We start from the raw sequence: 16,095 nt of genomic DNA, 5'->3' as shown, positions 1-16,095 counted from the left end.
TCATAATGCCAAGCATGTAATGACGGTTTCCCTGTAACAGCAGGATAATCAGTTACAGTAATATATACCTTCATACCACCACTATAGTAATGTAAGCAAAGCTGCAGCATTGTAGCATAGGGTGACTGGCTTAGTGAATTTTATCATCTATGAACAAGCGAAGGCTGGGAACCAATTACTGTTGTGGAAGAAATTTACATTTTGCCGTGGGCCAAGGTGATCTCATAGTAACAGTTAAAGCACATCTCTCCTCCCAAAGTGATGTCATGTTAACAGTTAAAGCGTAACTCTTTGCCATGATTGCCTTAAAGCAGATTCTTTGTCATTATTGTGCCTCTGATTAGATGCTAAAATCAGAATCCATTATAATTCTCTTAGAATTAATTTGGTGGTGCCATAGTAACTGCTAAATAGCTGCAAGCAATAGGGCAGCTTCCCATCTGTACTAGGTGAAATTAGCTACAGCCATTTCAGGAATGTAACATTATGATATCATAGTTGCTGCACAGGTGACTGTTGAGTGATGTTGTCATATGATGGGCAATGACTTCTTTAGAAATAGTGCTGATTTGCTGTTTGAAGGGAACATTATATGGACCTGTTATGGATCTGAAAACATTTGCATATGGCCGTTCTATTTTAGTAAAACAATGGTCCTCTCAGGTTTTAATGTTTCATAGTTATAAATGATGTGTAACTTAGTGCAATTTACCATTATTAGTCGCAGTCACAACTGCAAGCATGGACGCATCATATAGAAAGCTGTCAACGTATTGATGCTACTTATTTAAGGTACTTGTGGTCAGTGTTGGACTGGTCCAAAAAGGGTACCAGGAAAACTTCCCGGGGGCCCTTGTGTGAGTGGACTCTCCTGCTCACCCAACCACTTGCCTTGTATGTCTATACCATGGCCATTACTCAATTCTATATTAGAAGAAACAGAAGAAATGGAGGCAAGGATACATAATAGTATGTAATTAAGAGATTAAACAAAGTGAGTGAACAGAAAAGGGGAGAGTGGGCCTAAGGTCTAAGGTTTTCTAGTGGGCACTTGGCACCCCAGTCCGACAAACTCCTTGTGTAATTGCACTGAGCACCATTGCCTCCGTGCTGCCTCTTCTGATAAATCATGGGCAAGTGAGCCTCCTGATGCTGGGGAACGCATGGTACTCACAGTAGGTTGGGTGATAGGTGTTAAGGACTTAAGGACTTAATTGTACTCTGATTCTGCCCAGCGAATCAGACTACTATTCCATTATTAACACATGCACCGGAAGTGACATAATCTGACTCTGAGGATGCTAGCCACAGTTGCTCATGAATTACAGAAAATTTGCAAAGGCAATAGCATGTGTTTTGGCGCACTTCATGCAACTGATGCTGGAATTCTATGATGAATTTCTGCATCGTGGGAAATTTGCATCTGAATATGCACACAGAACCTAATAATTAAATGCACGTTTTTATCAGTGATGGGGGTATTTTTCTGTTAAATGGGTGCAATATGGCACATTTCCAAAATACATATAGGCAGGTTAATTGGCTCATGATAAAAGTCACCCTAGTGTGTGTCATTGGTGTCCAAGTGAAACCAGGGAATGATGTATAATGTCTGTGTTGAGGAATACGTCATATAAATACTGAATAATAATAGTAGTAATATTATATATGTACACAACTTCTACTCTTGTGGCTGCGGGGGGATACTGGGAGCTGTAGTTCAACAACTGAAGAGTCTTAGGTTGGACCTCCCTTATACTTAATTGCATAAATGTACCTGTATTTTCCATCTGACTGAGGCCCCAGCTTACCTTCAGTGTCTTAATCCTCACATCTAATGGCCCATTAATAGGAAGACAGAACCCCACTAATGTACAGTATATAGGGTATAGTGTCCTTTTAACACTAACATGTTTCACCCTAGAGCTCAAATTGCATTCTGGGCATTTTACGTGCCTTAAATTTGAGCTGCACCCTCAGTGCCAAAAGTCATTTGAAAAAGTGATGCCTGCATTAAATCAGGAATATTAAGCATGAGTAAGATCTTTTATCAGGGGTGATACTTGATGCTGTAATTATAGCTTTTCTAAATTCTGTGTGTAAAATGCTACTAGTGTCCAACTAACAGACCTCACCCAAGTCTTGGGAGCTGCCAACACTCTGCACAACTCCTTCCAATTGCTCCCAGTCTCCTTCCAAATTAAACTTCAGATTCTCCTCTGCTCATGACTTGGCCCATTTGCACATTTAAGATTTGATTTCACTCCCACACACATCCACACTGTTCTGCCTCGGCACAGGATAAACTTACTGATCAGCACCCAGCCCCATCATTCATGGAGAGAAAAATTCCACTTTCTGGGGAAGGTTACCTCACAATAAAGTTTCATGTGCATAGAACTGCAACTATCAGCTACTCAATAGGCCCACAGACCTTAGTATTAGTTTGAATGGCTAAAGGAGAGAACCTGAATAGAGGAAATGATATATAGAATTTAATAAAAGAGTCTTACAATTAATGAGCTTTCTGGCTGCTTGAGTCACTGGCACCCTAGCAACAGGTAACATTTTTAGAGATATAAGGGCATTCAAAACACTGCCAACAATCCTGTATTTTTTAATTCAGAAATAAATGGAAAGCTTAACAGGGGTTTATTGCTCATATATTGCTCATAAACACATTGTTGCTTGTTTTCTGGAGATAATAAACCACACAGGGTGACCCAGAAGAATGGGAAGCCACATTTCCATTCATACACATGTTAATGTTAAGAGATCTATTGCAGATCATGGTCATGCTGATTAGCATTATCTAAGTAGAACCAATAAAATGTATTACGTCTAGTAATGGGCAAAATGTTTCGCCAGGCATGGATTTGCGGCGAATTTCCGTGTTTCGCCATTGGCGGATTGTTTTGCAAAATGGATGAAAAAATTTGCCATGGAAAAATTCACTGCATGTCCAAAAATTGTTACGGGCATCGAAAGCATGGTCGTGCGTCATAAGAATAGATGTGGGTGGAAAAAGAATAGTGACGCGTCAAAAAAATAGTTGCGTGCGTCAAAAGAATAGTCGCGCAACAAATTTTTTTTTGCACACAACTTTTTCACCATTTTGCAAATTTTTCGCCGTTTCGCGAATCTTTCAAAAGAATTTTTCAGCGAAGCGAGACAGGACTGATTTGCTCATCACTAATTACATCCAATTGGCTCACAATGTGCTTCAAGAAAAGAATACAAAGGTAACTAAGAACATTAAAAATTTGGTTTTGATGAACTCTTAAAGGGGTTTTATGTAATAAAAGGTGCAAAGTTTGCTATAGGTCTAATACCCATGGTATCCACTTAGTATGTATCATTTAATCATCACATGTTTTAAAGCAAACATCCTATTGGTAGCTATAGGTTACTGCACCTGGGCAAAGATTGTGTCCTTACAGTATTTAGGCCTCCTGACACAAAAATGTCACCCTCCTGCCCTAATCAACAGCCTGCCAACGAAACCTACATTTTTTGGGTTTAAATTTGCACTGCAGGCAAAAAAGGGCCTAGCAATGTGCTTTTTACAAATCGCCCTTAATGTGGCTGTTTTGGCAGCAGACAAGTGTTAAACATATGGGATGGTAATTACCAGAAATCTCTTTCCCTCCAGTCGGGCACCAAGCCACCAAAAGTGCAAAGTATAACGTAGTAGTAAGTGGCAAACTATTAATTTACTATTTACACAAACAGTGCCTTGAACTGAAAATGTCTGAAATGATTTAAGGTAAAAGACCATAACACTATGGGGGCTGGGGTTTGCAAAGATAGAGCAGAGGCTCAAGGGTACTGTCCCATCTACATGGAATGATTCTACAAACTGTTGGTATCAGATAACCTTCCCAGTAATCAAAGCCCAGGGGGACAATACATTTTAGTTTAAGAAATGGTGTTTCTTGTTTTAGTGTTATAATTGTCAAACTGAGTTTTCCTGTTAGAAAGTGGACATTTTTTTCTATTACACATTCTGGCTACTAAAAGGAATGTATATTTAAGGGCAGCTTTTCTTAGGTTGCAGGTCTGGAATATTTTTTAATTTAATGAAGGTCCACCAATGTATTGGCTATCCAATACCCACCTTCATAACTTGTAACAGTAAGGGCTCTGGCACACGGGGAGATTAGTCGCCTGCAACAAATCTCCCATGTCTCAGGCGACTAATCTCCCCGGATTGCCATCCCACCGCCGAAAATGTAAATCGCCGGTGGGATGGCATACGCGGCGGCGCGATTTTCAGAACAGGGAGTTTTGTCGCGGGCGACCAATCTCCCCGTGTGCCAGAGCCCTAATGCAACTAATTAAACAGGATTCAAAAAAAGCATTAAAATCTATGTGAGTGAGGGTATGGATGCCCAGATCATTTTTGTTATCCATACATTAGCACTCAGCTCAGGAGCACAAAGCATTTGCACCACAAATTCCAAGCTGAATAAACCCTTTTAAAAGACAGGGGGGATTTGGCTTGAGTGTGAGAAGAATCGGTAAAGTACGATGATTAGGTCATATATGGTGTTTATACACCACGTTATCACAAAATTGTAATGTAGCGTAAAAACCCTGTGGAAAACACTAGCGATTTTACCCACATATATAAGCCAGGCGTGTTCCTAAATTACCCATGATTTGTTCTGTACTCCCACAAACTTTGGCAAATCCGACTCTCAGAACAGAGAGCAGCATAAGGAAGGATATCCCTGTCCTTCCTTAGGGAAGGCACTAAGGAAGGGGCCCCAATATGGGCTACATCTCCTACCATGCTCTGCCTTGCTAATGGTGCACAATGTAAGGGCAGGAAGTGGGGAGGCTGTGGACGCCAATGTGCCTCCCCCTATCCGCCTCTGTTGGATCCTGCACTGACTAAGAAGTGAGCAATGAACCCACAGGCCATGTGGCAGATCTCTGCGCTCCAAAATAGACCTGCGGCCATTTGTATATGGAAAAATGCAGTGTGCAAATAGTTGTGGCTGCACCTGGAGCCATTGTGTAGGCCTGGGGGCAGCCACATTAAGTGGAATCTGTCATAAAACTGATATGTGAGCAGTATCAAGTCCACTAAGTGTGGCTGCCCGCAGGCCAACGCAGTGGCTCCAGGTGCAGCCACAACTATCAGATTTTTCAACAAATTCCATGTTAAAATTTCATAATAATGTTATGTAAAAATGTCACTTGTGAGACAGCTCTTACAATTCCTATTATTTAGATTGTGACAAGCTTTCCCCTTCTTTATTCTATGCATACAGTGTCACCAATAGAAGTGCAGAACCCTGAAACAAAAGAAGATAAGGATCGTGCTCAACAGCTCCTAGTACAGAGGAAATGAAGGGAAGTCTGGCCAGGCAGTCAAACTCATCCATTAATAAAAAACATACCACATGCTTTAGGGTAATGTTATATGCAAAAAATCTCTTCTATTGAATATTAATCTCACACAAACTAACAATAGATCAAAATGGAACATATTTAATATCCACTAGGTTCACAACAATTTCAACTTCTGCTCTATTTAAAGGGGTGGTTCACATTGAAGATAACATTTTGTATGTTATAGAATGGCTAGGAGGTTAGTGACTCCCAATAGATATTTGGAATTGTTGGAGTCAGAAGAAGTAGGCAAAATAATTAAAAAAGAATGTAATAAACTAAAAAAAAATAAAATAAACCAGACTATAACTAAAAATAAAAAACAAAAAGATGCTTAAAACTAGCCATTCTATAACATAATAAAAGTTAACTTAAATGGGAACTACCCCGGGTTTATTAGTGAGTCTTCTCAACCGGACATGGCTACTTATGCACATTACAGCTTGTACAAACTAGTCCTTTGCTTGATTTCCTTGACTGACAGGGGTCCCATAGGTTTTGAGTAGCCCAAATGTGTAATTAGTTCTCTCCCCCCACCATTGGAACTGTGTGTAGGATGTTTGTGTACAGACCGACCCTATAATGTCATCTAATTTGTAACAAGGGACAGCCTGTTAGGAGACAAAGTAAGAAAATGTCTGGGTACAGTAAGGACCAACAGTTCAGTTAGACATGTAGGAAAAGGCCAAGGACAAATGCTAGAGACTAACTTTAGTTCCTGTAATAAAATCCAGATGGCTTCTTTACATAATGTATTAGAAAGACTATTGGGGTGCAGCAATGACTTAAATGTGGATGTGAGCCCAGGAATTGCATGTCTAAACAGAGGCTTTATTCATGTGTGTATGTATGGTTCCACCTTTGGTGTGCAACAGACCAATATTTAACATGAAAAATGAAGGGAACAATGGTGCTGCAATTGATTTGTGCCGAGAGCAAACACACATCCCACTAACATGCCAACAATATTAAATAAGAATATTTTCTTTGCCAAGTAATAACCATAGAAAAGCAATGGCATTATTGCCGCTAACACAGCTCTCAGGAAATGCAACCATGGAAAAAGTTATTTGTTTTTTTGCACAAACCAAATGATGTAACTATTTTGATACTCCTCGGGGAGGAAGAGAAAGAGAAACACATGTGCTTGTTTACTCATTTCAAGAATTTTACTTGCTTCCAGTTCTTATCTGGGATGCCGTTATTCTGGCAGCGCAAGGGACCCCATACAAAGCATGGAGCAGCAGGTGATTAGCACAAGAAAAAGTGCAAAATGTGACCAGATATGTATCCCTGCAGTAATAAGGCTCAGTTATACAGTAATACATTTTCTTTTCTTAAAAATCTAAAAAGAAGTGTTGCTTTTTGTGAGGAATTTGTTAGTAAATGTTTTACAATAGATAAAGTCTCAATTCTGGATTAGGGTCATGGACACATGGAGCTACTAGCAGCAGCTACTTGTTGTGGCTACTAAAATAGACAATGCTGCTTATTTACCGATAATTGTCTCTATGTGTGTTTTAGCAGAGACAATTCTCATTGTTGTCTATTGCAAGATATTTTCTGGAGTTCAGTAGCTGTGAAAAAGTAGCTGCCACTAGTAGCTCGGTGTGTCTTCACCCTTATTATACCCTGCACTCATATTTTTATCTTTACTAAAGGGTTTTACTATTCAAGCAAAATAAGTACGGGCAGTGAAATAATACACCTTTTCCCCAAATGAGTGATAGTGGCCCAAGTGAGTGGGGCCCTCTACTGTCTTGTTCCACCACTGGCCTTGTCCCACTACTGCCTATACAGGTAGGATGCGGTACCACAAGCAAACAGATATCTCCCAAAAATATCAGGCTCTTAACCAGGTGGAACAGTCCAAAAACTAAGGGACAGATTAATCAAAATGTGATTAGAGTTAACCACCCAAAAAATAACCCACTCTATATTCATTCCTATGGGGTTTTTAGAAGTGTATTTATCAATGGAATACATTTAGAGTTCACCATTTGATAAATACACTTCTAAAAATCCTATAGAAATGAATAGAAAGTGGGTGATTTTTTTTGTGGTGAGCTCTAATGTGACATAGATAAATCTGCCCCTGTTTGAATGATACGCAACTTGGAAGCCAAATAAGTGGCAGCAGGGGGCTACCTATATCCTTACCTCAGCCCATCATAAATATAGGGGCTGCCAAATGCAGAGGGGGGCAAGTTACATTAACATATGATGTCACACAAACAGGTCTAAGGTGTAATTAGGCAGGCTAGGGTCTATAAATATTCCCCAGAAGGCTGTACCTGGCCTGCATATCTCCACCTGGGGAGCTCGATTTTATTATAAATAATGGGAAATGCAAGCTTTTATAAAGTATTCTTTTTATTTGTATGTGAATTAAGAGTACTTTAAGTCAATGTTGGCTCAATTACTTCCCCTTAAAGAACAATTAAAACTAAAACTCCTATGTTTTTAGTCTCCCCAAGGGAAAACAAAAGTAGCAGAGGGCTTTTGCAGACCTACCAAATGCTTTTGCTAAAACAATCAGTGAAAAGCAGATAAAAAGAGAAATGTATTTCTAAGCTTTTCACCTTAAATGTGTTGTTCTTCTAAAACATACAGTTTCACATGGCTAAACCCCTGCCTAAAGTGACTCAAGCCTGTGATTTGCAAGTAAACAAAACAGAAATCTGTTTAGTCACCTGTATTTCCCTTGTGTTAAGCTCTGGGAAAGGTGGCCAAAGCTCAGCTCAGACTTATTGGCAAATACAAAGGAAGTGCCCAAACGATGGAAACCAGCTGAATCATCACTCTCACTAAAGCATTGGGACAGGTTTGCTCTCACCCAAGTTCCAATTGTAACTGTGCCAAACTTGAATCCTGCCATTAAAGGGATGGTCACGCTTTAGAAACTTCTGATCCCATCCTTAGCAACTGATGTCCTGGGTAATGCAGAGAATTCTAACCCAACTCTCTAAGGACATTAGAATGACAGACTACTGTGGACCCTCATAGAGAAAAGCTACAGGAAAAGCTGGAAGATGGATATAAAATAAAGGAATTGTTCTGAATACATTTCTCAGTATGGCTACGATTTACTAAGGGCTGGAAAAATAAAACAGACAATTTTTCAATGTTGTTTGAAAAAAAAGGTATGCCTGTGTTTTGAAAATAACCTTAAAGGGGACATTAAGGTTGATAAATTATTGGAGGGACATAGAGCAGACACAAAAAACAGGTGCAAACCACCAAGGAGATGTGCTTTCCATGTGAAAGCAGTGCTTCCTGCATTCAGCAGTGCTGTATTCATAAGCAGTTGCCCAGGATGCATGTGCTTATTAATAAATGAGGGGAATGATTTTGCACCCCTTAGTGCATGTTTTTGTGGATTAATAGTCACACAATAGTCATTACAAATTGCATGCTCTTTTGGGCAGGGCCCTTTGTATTCGTTTTGTATGTTTTCTTGTATGTTTAATGTATACACCCATTTATTATACAACATTGCAGAATATGTTGGTGTTTATATAAATCAGGGATGCACCGAATCCAAATTTGCTTCTTGATTTGGCCTTTTTTCAAACTCAGCAGAATCCAGGGTCCTGGTCGAACAGAATCCAAATCCTTAAAATCATGTGACTTTTCGTCACATAAACATGAAAGTTGAAAACTTGTCTCGTGCTTACTTACTTTACATTTGCAATTTAGGATTTGGATTCAGTTTGTTATTCGGCCGAATCTTTCTCGAAGGATTTGGGGTTCGGCCGAATAGTGGATTCGATCCCTCATATAAATACATGTAAAAATACATTAAAAATGATACATTATTTGCTGGCATTCCTCTAATGCTGCTGAGAAATGTATCAGCTAAAAATAGTCTACCTAAATCCAGTAGCAGTGAAGAATGGCCATGTAATTGTAAATAAAACCTTGGTATATTTATTTAAAAATCGGATTTAATTTTCAAGAAAGAGCCTCTGCATGGGGTATGGCACGCCGGGTATATTTCCCACCAGCTTCCATCACTTGTATGAGAAATGTGTGAGCCAGCTGGTACTGGCACATATCAGCTCTAAAGAATACTCCAGTGAGTTCATGCTGAAAAGTTTGTTCCACTGAATAATAAGATGCACCCATAGGATGATCCAAAGGAGTTCTCTGTAACAAAGCTGGGCTGCGGTGATCTACTGGCCCCCAGCTCAAAAACGATTGGTCTCCATACGGGCACCCCTAATCTGAAACTGGGAGCTGCACTCTAACAGAATCAGGTCATCTTATTGCTTTATTCTTCTAAATGTTAATTGGGGGCACATAATAAATACATTATTGGCATGAGCTAACTCAGTACTATTAATATGTGGAAGCTTGTAGAAAAACTAATTCTGGTTGGCAGTAACATAATGTTCATATCTGTATGTAGAAATGTGGATCTCAGGCATACAGGCCTTTCTTTATCTACCCAGTTACATACAAAATGAACTGCTTCCTATTGTATAACTGTGTTCCCCCACCTAGAAAGCAGCAGAGTTCCCCTGTCCCTACATGTACTGCAGTTTGTGCCTGAGTTACCCAACGTTCTGTCTCCTTGAGCTCAGGGCTCAGCTCCCTGTCTCTGAGGCTTAATTACTCCAGCATGGCTCAAACATGCATCCTCTCATTTAGTCTCAGATCTCACATATGCAAAAGGCAAATATTTTCCAGTCAGTGGATCCCGAGTTAGGAGGATGCCAAATGTATTTCACAAGCCAGTCCTGCCTCCCCTGGCATCTAACCACTTCCAGATGTGCACAAGCAAACAGCCCATCAGAGAAAGCTCAGCTCCAAGCGGTGCTCATGAAAGTGGGGACAACAACAGCAAATCAATAGATTAATAGACATCTGGGGAGACAACCCAGCTCTATGCCCCCATTAACTTAGATTAGTGATACTGTATAACAGGGATGTCCAGTCTGTGGCTCTCTGGCTGTTGCTGGACTATAACTCTGAACATCTCCAGCTATGAAAGGGGGAGAAATAGATTTTTGGGAGTTGTAGTTAAGCAGATGTGTTGAAGTCTTACCTTTCATGTTGGCACAATAGATGGTGACACAGGGCACGTCAAAGTGATGTTTAGTGAGGTGCAGGCAGACGTCTGGTCCTGTGTTACTTTGTTTCCATGTCTGTTGCTGCCAGCAGATGAAGGGGGGCCCAGCAGCCTGACTTATGAGGCAATACCCTGTGCCGCTGTCGTCCTAGTGATCTGTGCCACCAAGTCAGAAAGAAGCCCAGCCCGCAGCCTCCTAGCAAACAGTTTACAGAAAGGCAGAGTTGTGCTGAGCTTCTGCTCCAGTTCCCTCCTACTCTCTCATGCAGCAGCTTTGGATGGACAATCAGATCTGAAGCAATGCAAGGTCTGTCACCTATTCCCCTAGAAGCAGAACATTTCCAGTAAAGAAAATCATCAGAGGCCAAGGAGAAGGGAGTCAGATGTCTGCAAGTTTATTCTGCAACCATGTGCTTTTTGTACATATGTCTCAGCTCCCAGCCACTCCCCTACCTCCAGCCCCATCCCCTCCCTTGTAGGGGTCTAGCCAGGGTGTCACTACAGGAGGTTCACCACATAGCTAAGAAAGCAAGATTAGGGGAGTGGGGGATATCATACATACCTCTCAAATTCCCCTTAATTTGCAGGCACCTAGGGGGACGTAGGACCATCAGGAAAAGCAATGGATAGGGTTACTGTATCTCACAGGCAATAAGGAATAGCAGATGCTGGCTTTCATTAGCCTGTAAATGAAAAGCATCAATGAATTGGGTTTAACTGCTCCGTGGCTGAACGGGTGCAGATGTCATTCTTATAAATGTTAAGTCTGAGTTACCTAGAGGCAACATGAATACTTTTCATGTTTCTTTAATGGGAAGATGCTACTGGAATTGGTTAGTTTTAGATTGTTTAATAAGTGAGCATGGCAGTCTTGTCAGCACCTTTGACTCTCCTTAAATATAGAAGGGTCAGCATGGCTATCAGGGGTTACAGGTGGTACAGTTTTAAAGGGATACTGACACTAAAAAACTACTCTTTCAAATGTTAATGTGAAAAAAACTTACCTAAAGGTCATGTTCATCATCATTTTTCACTGATAGGGCTGCTTTTGTTACTGAACCTGACTGTTTTGTCGACCTGGCTGTCTCTTCTCAGCCTGTCATAGCATCTAATGCTAACGGGCTCCCGCTGCTCAAATATGGCACCCCCTCATAGAGGAACATCAGGATTGAATGTGTAATTAAAAAGCATTGGGCAAACATTTCTGTGGCAAAATTATAAATGTGCACAAAGACAATTTTATGACAAAAAAGGGATTCATTTCTGGTGTCAGTATCTCTTTAAGGATGTCCCATTATAAATTGAGCCCAGAGATCCAATATTTAGGGTTGTTCAGCATACCCAAAACATTTTTGCATTTGTACAGGACCCAGTATAAAACCAGGTTTACTAGGGTTGCCCTGGCATAGCTATACTGCACTGTACATACATTTTCAGCCAATGACAAGTACGTTTGCAGCCAGACAATAGGGACTGTGGCACTGTCACCTAAAATGAGCCGAGTTCACTAGCGGGTAACATAGAAATAAATGCAGAACCCCCCACTACAGAGTTGATTGCCTTAAGTCATTCAGCTGCATTCTGTATTAATAGCTTTTCCTAATCACAGGCTGTGGAATGTAAGCACTTCTGTGTATCCTTCTCAGTCAGGAATGGAGGACTGGGGAGAGGACGTGCTAAAGACTTTTACACATTCCCTTGCCGCTGGGCAGCATGCTGATCCCTAAATTTATGCCGCCCTAGGCCCGGGCCTGAATGTTTGAACCCATTGTTATTGCTCACCTGGCCCTCAAAGCCATGTGAATAAAAAATATCAGTGAAGTGACTGACAATACGCCTGATTTATAGTACAGGTATTCCTTATCTGGAAACCCATTATCCAGAAAGCTCCAAATTATGTGAAGGCTGGCACTTCTAAAACAGTACCTTGTACTAGATCCTTACTAAGCTGCATGAATCCATATTGGTGGCATAACAATCTTAATGTTTAAATGATTTTTAAGTAGACTTAGGGGCAGATATACTAACTCTTTTTCAAAAAAAATTTTGAATAAACTCATTTCCACAAATGTCTGACATTTACTAAAAAGTCTAAGCTGAAAAAGTCCTTTTGTAAAAAAAGTTGTAGCACCAAAACCCTTTACTTTCTGTATTGCCACACAAAAAAACAGCGTAAAAAATCCCAAGAGCAAATAAGGATCCTCCAGGGAAGGGAAGGGACATCTACCATTGACTTCTACAGAGCATTGGTAAATGGCTCCCTTAAGGTATGAAGATCCCTTATCCTGAAACCCCAGGTCCCAAGCATTCTAGATAATAGACCCAATACCTATATTATGAAGTGATCAGCATTCTGTAAGAGATTACTGTACCACCCATTCTATTTTAGGACCCAGTTGTCCATGTGCTGAATGTTACTGAAACAATATACAGTACAAAATAAGTCTATAGAACTATTATACAGGCAACAGAGCCTGCCTCAGAAAATATGCATCTGTGTATTCAGCAATTGGGCAGGAAATGTCTTTTGCAGTTCTGACGCTGCCTGTTTTGGTGAACATTCTATACAGGCTAATGTACATGTAAGAGAGGTATGTATAGACCTAAAAGCGATCTGCTAATAAACTGGTTTAGATAGGTTTTATTTGTGGAATAGTTTGCTTAATTTTAGTCTGCCTGTGAAGCAGTGTATTTTCCAGTAATTTGTTTTAAAATGTATAAAATGCAGGGAATACATAAATCATCTTTGCACTAGGAGTTAAACTACTTTAAGATGAAGATAAACCCCGTGTCCCAAATAGCTTACAAATCAACTGAATATCTGGCAGTACAATTAAAATTGCATTTCAGCAAATAGCTGCATGTCAGGGAGCATTAATCACATGGTATGGCTTTTTTGAAAGTATGAAAATTTGGTTAAAAAGCATTCTGGGGATGGGACTGTGCAAAAGACAGGAGTGGGGCAGACCCTGCAGCCATGGGAGGCCTGCACAGAGAGGGGGCCTCACCTTCCCTCACACCCCTACACTTGTCCTGAGAAACCCTGTTACTGACCCCCGTCCACATTTAAAGGGATGATTGGTACTTGGGGAACAGGGACACTTAGCCCACACAGGGGAACCTGGGAATCCCAAGTTACTTCCTGTGGTAAGCAAGCTGCCTCAGTTGTATATAATGCACATTAGGAGCTTAGTGGGAGGATCCTGAAAAGTAATTTTTTTTATAGAAGGATGTAAACTGGGGGCGAGACACTCTTTATAGCAATTGAGAGAATATCCAAATACCAAGAAGTGGGTATTTGGTTTGTAAATAGACCTGGGCACGGTAGCTCACTGTGGTCAAGACAAAAGAGAGTGAGAGCTTTTAACTGTGGTGAAGGTAAGGACAAGGCATACCTGACATTAGGCAGAAAGGTGTTTTAGTAGACTATTTGTTGGGCTGAGATTGGCCTTTCCCCCTTAGAATGAGGGTGAAGAAACTGAGTTGGGTTTCCTATACACGAAGAGGACATTACAAGCAATTACATTAAGAAGACAGAAAAGTCTTTAGGTAGAGAGCCTTAAGATACACCATTAGAGTGTGGAACAATGGAGGAAAAGGAAATAACAAAAGAGACGCTTAAAGAACAATATGGCTGACAAGAAGAAAACAAGGACAGGACATTATTGCAGTGCAAGTAGCACCGAAACATCCCTCATCCTTTCTTGTCTGGGAAGTTGTATGTCTTGATTTAAGACTAAATTGGAGCATGATGATTTATTTACAATTAGGGATGCACTGAACCCACTTTTTTGGGTTCAGCCGAACCCCCGAACCCACCCTGGCGGATTCTGCTGAATCCCATACCGAATCCAAATCCTAATTAGCATGTGCTAAAGTGCAGTGCGCAATGAAATTTTTTTTCCCCTGACCATTTAACCCTTTCTGAATGCTAATTAGGATTCGGTTCAACCAGGACCGCGGATTCAGCTGAAACCAAATCCTTCCAAAAAAGCCTGGATTCGGCCCGAATCCCAAACCAAATCCGGGATTCAGTGCATCCCTATTTACAATCAAGGGAAAGTCTGGTTTCCTTTTCTTATGGACTTGGAGCAGTTATTTTATTCCCATTGTACCAAAACTCTATAGAGTTCATTGAGGGAAATAATCCCCCAGCCCAATATTAAACTTTGTTATGTTCTTACCAATTTTGGGATAATAATGTCTTCTCTTTATCTGCTCCATAGAAATTTTTTTCATGCTCGTCTGATATGCATAACTAATCTTGGCAGAAAAATAAATTCTAATACCATTCACTGGACCCTCCTCTGTCGGTAAAACATTCCCAAACTTTCATAAATATTAAAAAGCCATTTACTTTCAAAGGAAACTTGCTCTTTTTTCCCTCCCCAAAATATTCCAGAAAGAGAAAGTCAGCAAAATTCCATCATGTAAATGTATTACCATTTCAACCTATTATACATTCGCTTTCATGGAATTGTGCCTTTAAAGTAAGCTTCACAGATGTTTCACATCAGTCTGCTGCTCCACTCTGTTATGTTAGCCCCAACTGCATGTTAGAAATGGTCCTAAATGAGTGAGGGGCTTAAAGGGTCACATTCATCAAATTCTGATTGTCATAATCAGTTGATAGATTTAATAGAAATTAACACACTGGGTGGCTCTTGTATGGAAAGAGCAAAAATATGAATTACCATTCTCAGTTAGTCCTACCTTACACAAAGAACAAATGCTATATTACAGAAAAATTGTGCTCTCTTCAGTCAGGCTATATTGCATTTTTACATTTACATTGTCTGAGTTGTCACATTGATAATATCTTAGTTGACCATAAAAGATGGTGCTCATGTCCACAGAGGCAAACATGCATACATATTACAATTCTTACTACTGGTATGGGACCTGTTATCCAAAGATGGCAGGGGCCCACCAGAAAACCCTGCACAATGGGCCTGCTCTCAGAACTTTAATTCCTCCTCTCCTACCTCAAACTCTTTATTATCCTAGTCTCTTTTCTCTACATACTATACTCTATTCTTCCATCTATCACACTTCCTTGTTCCCATATAGGGAATAACCATGAAATAGGCTAAATAGTTAGAAGCAAGAGGGTCCTACTGACACCTGGGCCCACTGAGAGTTTTCCTGGTATCCTGGTAGGCCAGTCTGACACTGTGCTTGGGACCTGAGGTTTTTTGGATAAGGATTAAGTAATTTGGATCTCCATTCCTTACGTCTACTGAAAACTCATTTAAACATTAAAAAAAACCCAATAGGATTGTTTTGCCTTCAGTAAGGATTAATTATATCTTAGTTGGGATTGAGTGCAAGGCATTCTTTTATTATTACAGAGAGAAAGGAATTCATTTATGAAAATTTTAACTTTTTGATTAAAATTGAGTCTATGGGGCCAAATCACTAAAGGTCATTAACGCTTATCGCATAGTTTTTTGCATTAAAAAATGTGTGATAATTAAGTACCGATTCATCATTTCACGAGTTACTACTCATATCGCATGCGCCAAAAACCGTATTATCGCAAATCGTTATTTCCAACGCATTGCGGTAATTATCGAATAGAAATAACACTAACACATGATTCACAAACAGATATGAAGCAT

At 40.1% G+C, this 16,095-nt stretch overlaps 1 protein-coding gene across 1 annotated transcript in view; it reads right to left on the bottom strand.

Annotated features, from left to right (window-relative positions):
• Positions 1 to 10,886, bottom strand: part of colec12 (collectin subfamily member 12) — a 74,757-nt gene extending 63,871 nt beyond the window's left edge. Inside the window, exon 1 of the mRNA XM_002934123.5 lies at positions 10,451 to 10,886. Coding sequence (XP_002934169.1) covers positions 10,451 to 10,457 — 7 coding nt within the window. The 5' untranslated portion in view covers positions 10,458 to 10,886. The remainder of the gene's footprint in view (positions 1 to 10,450) is intronic.
• Positions 10,887 to 16,095: the final 5,209 nt, after the last annotated feature.

Source organism: Xenopus tropicalis, chromosome 6 (genome assembly GCF_000004195.4).
Source record: "Xenopus tropicalis strain Nigerian chromosome 6, UCB_Xtro_10.0, whole genome shotgun sequence".
Lineage (NCBI taxonomy): Eukaryota > Metazoa > Chordata > Amphibia > Anura > Pipidae > Xenopus > Xenopus tropicalis.
This window is presented reverse-complemented; position numbering and strand designations above follow the sequence as displayed.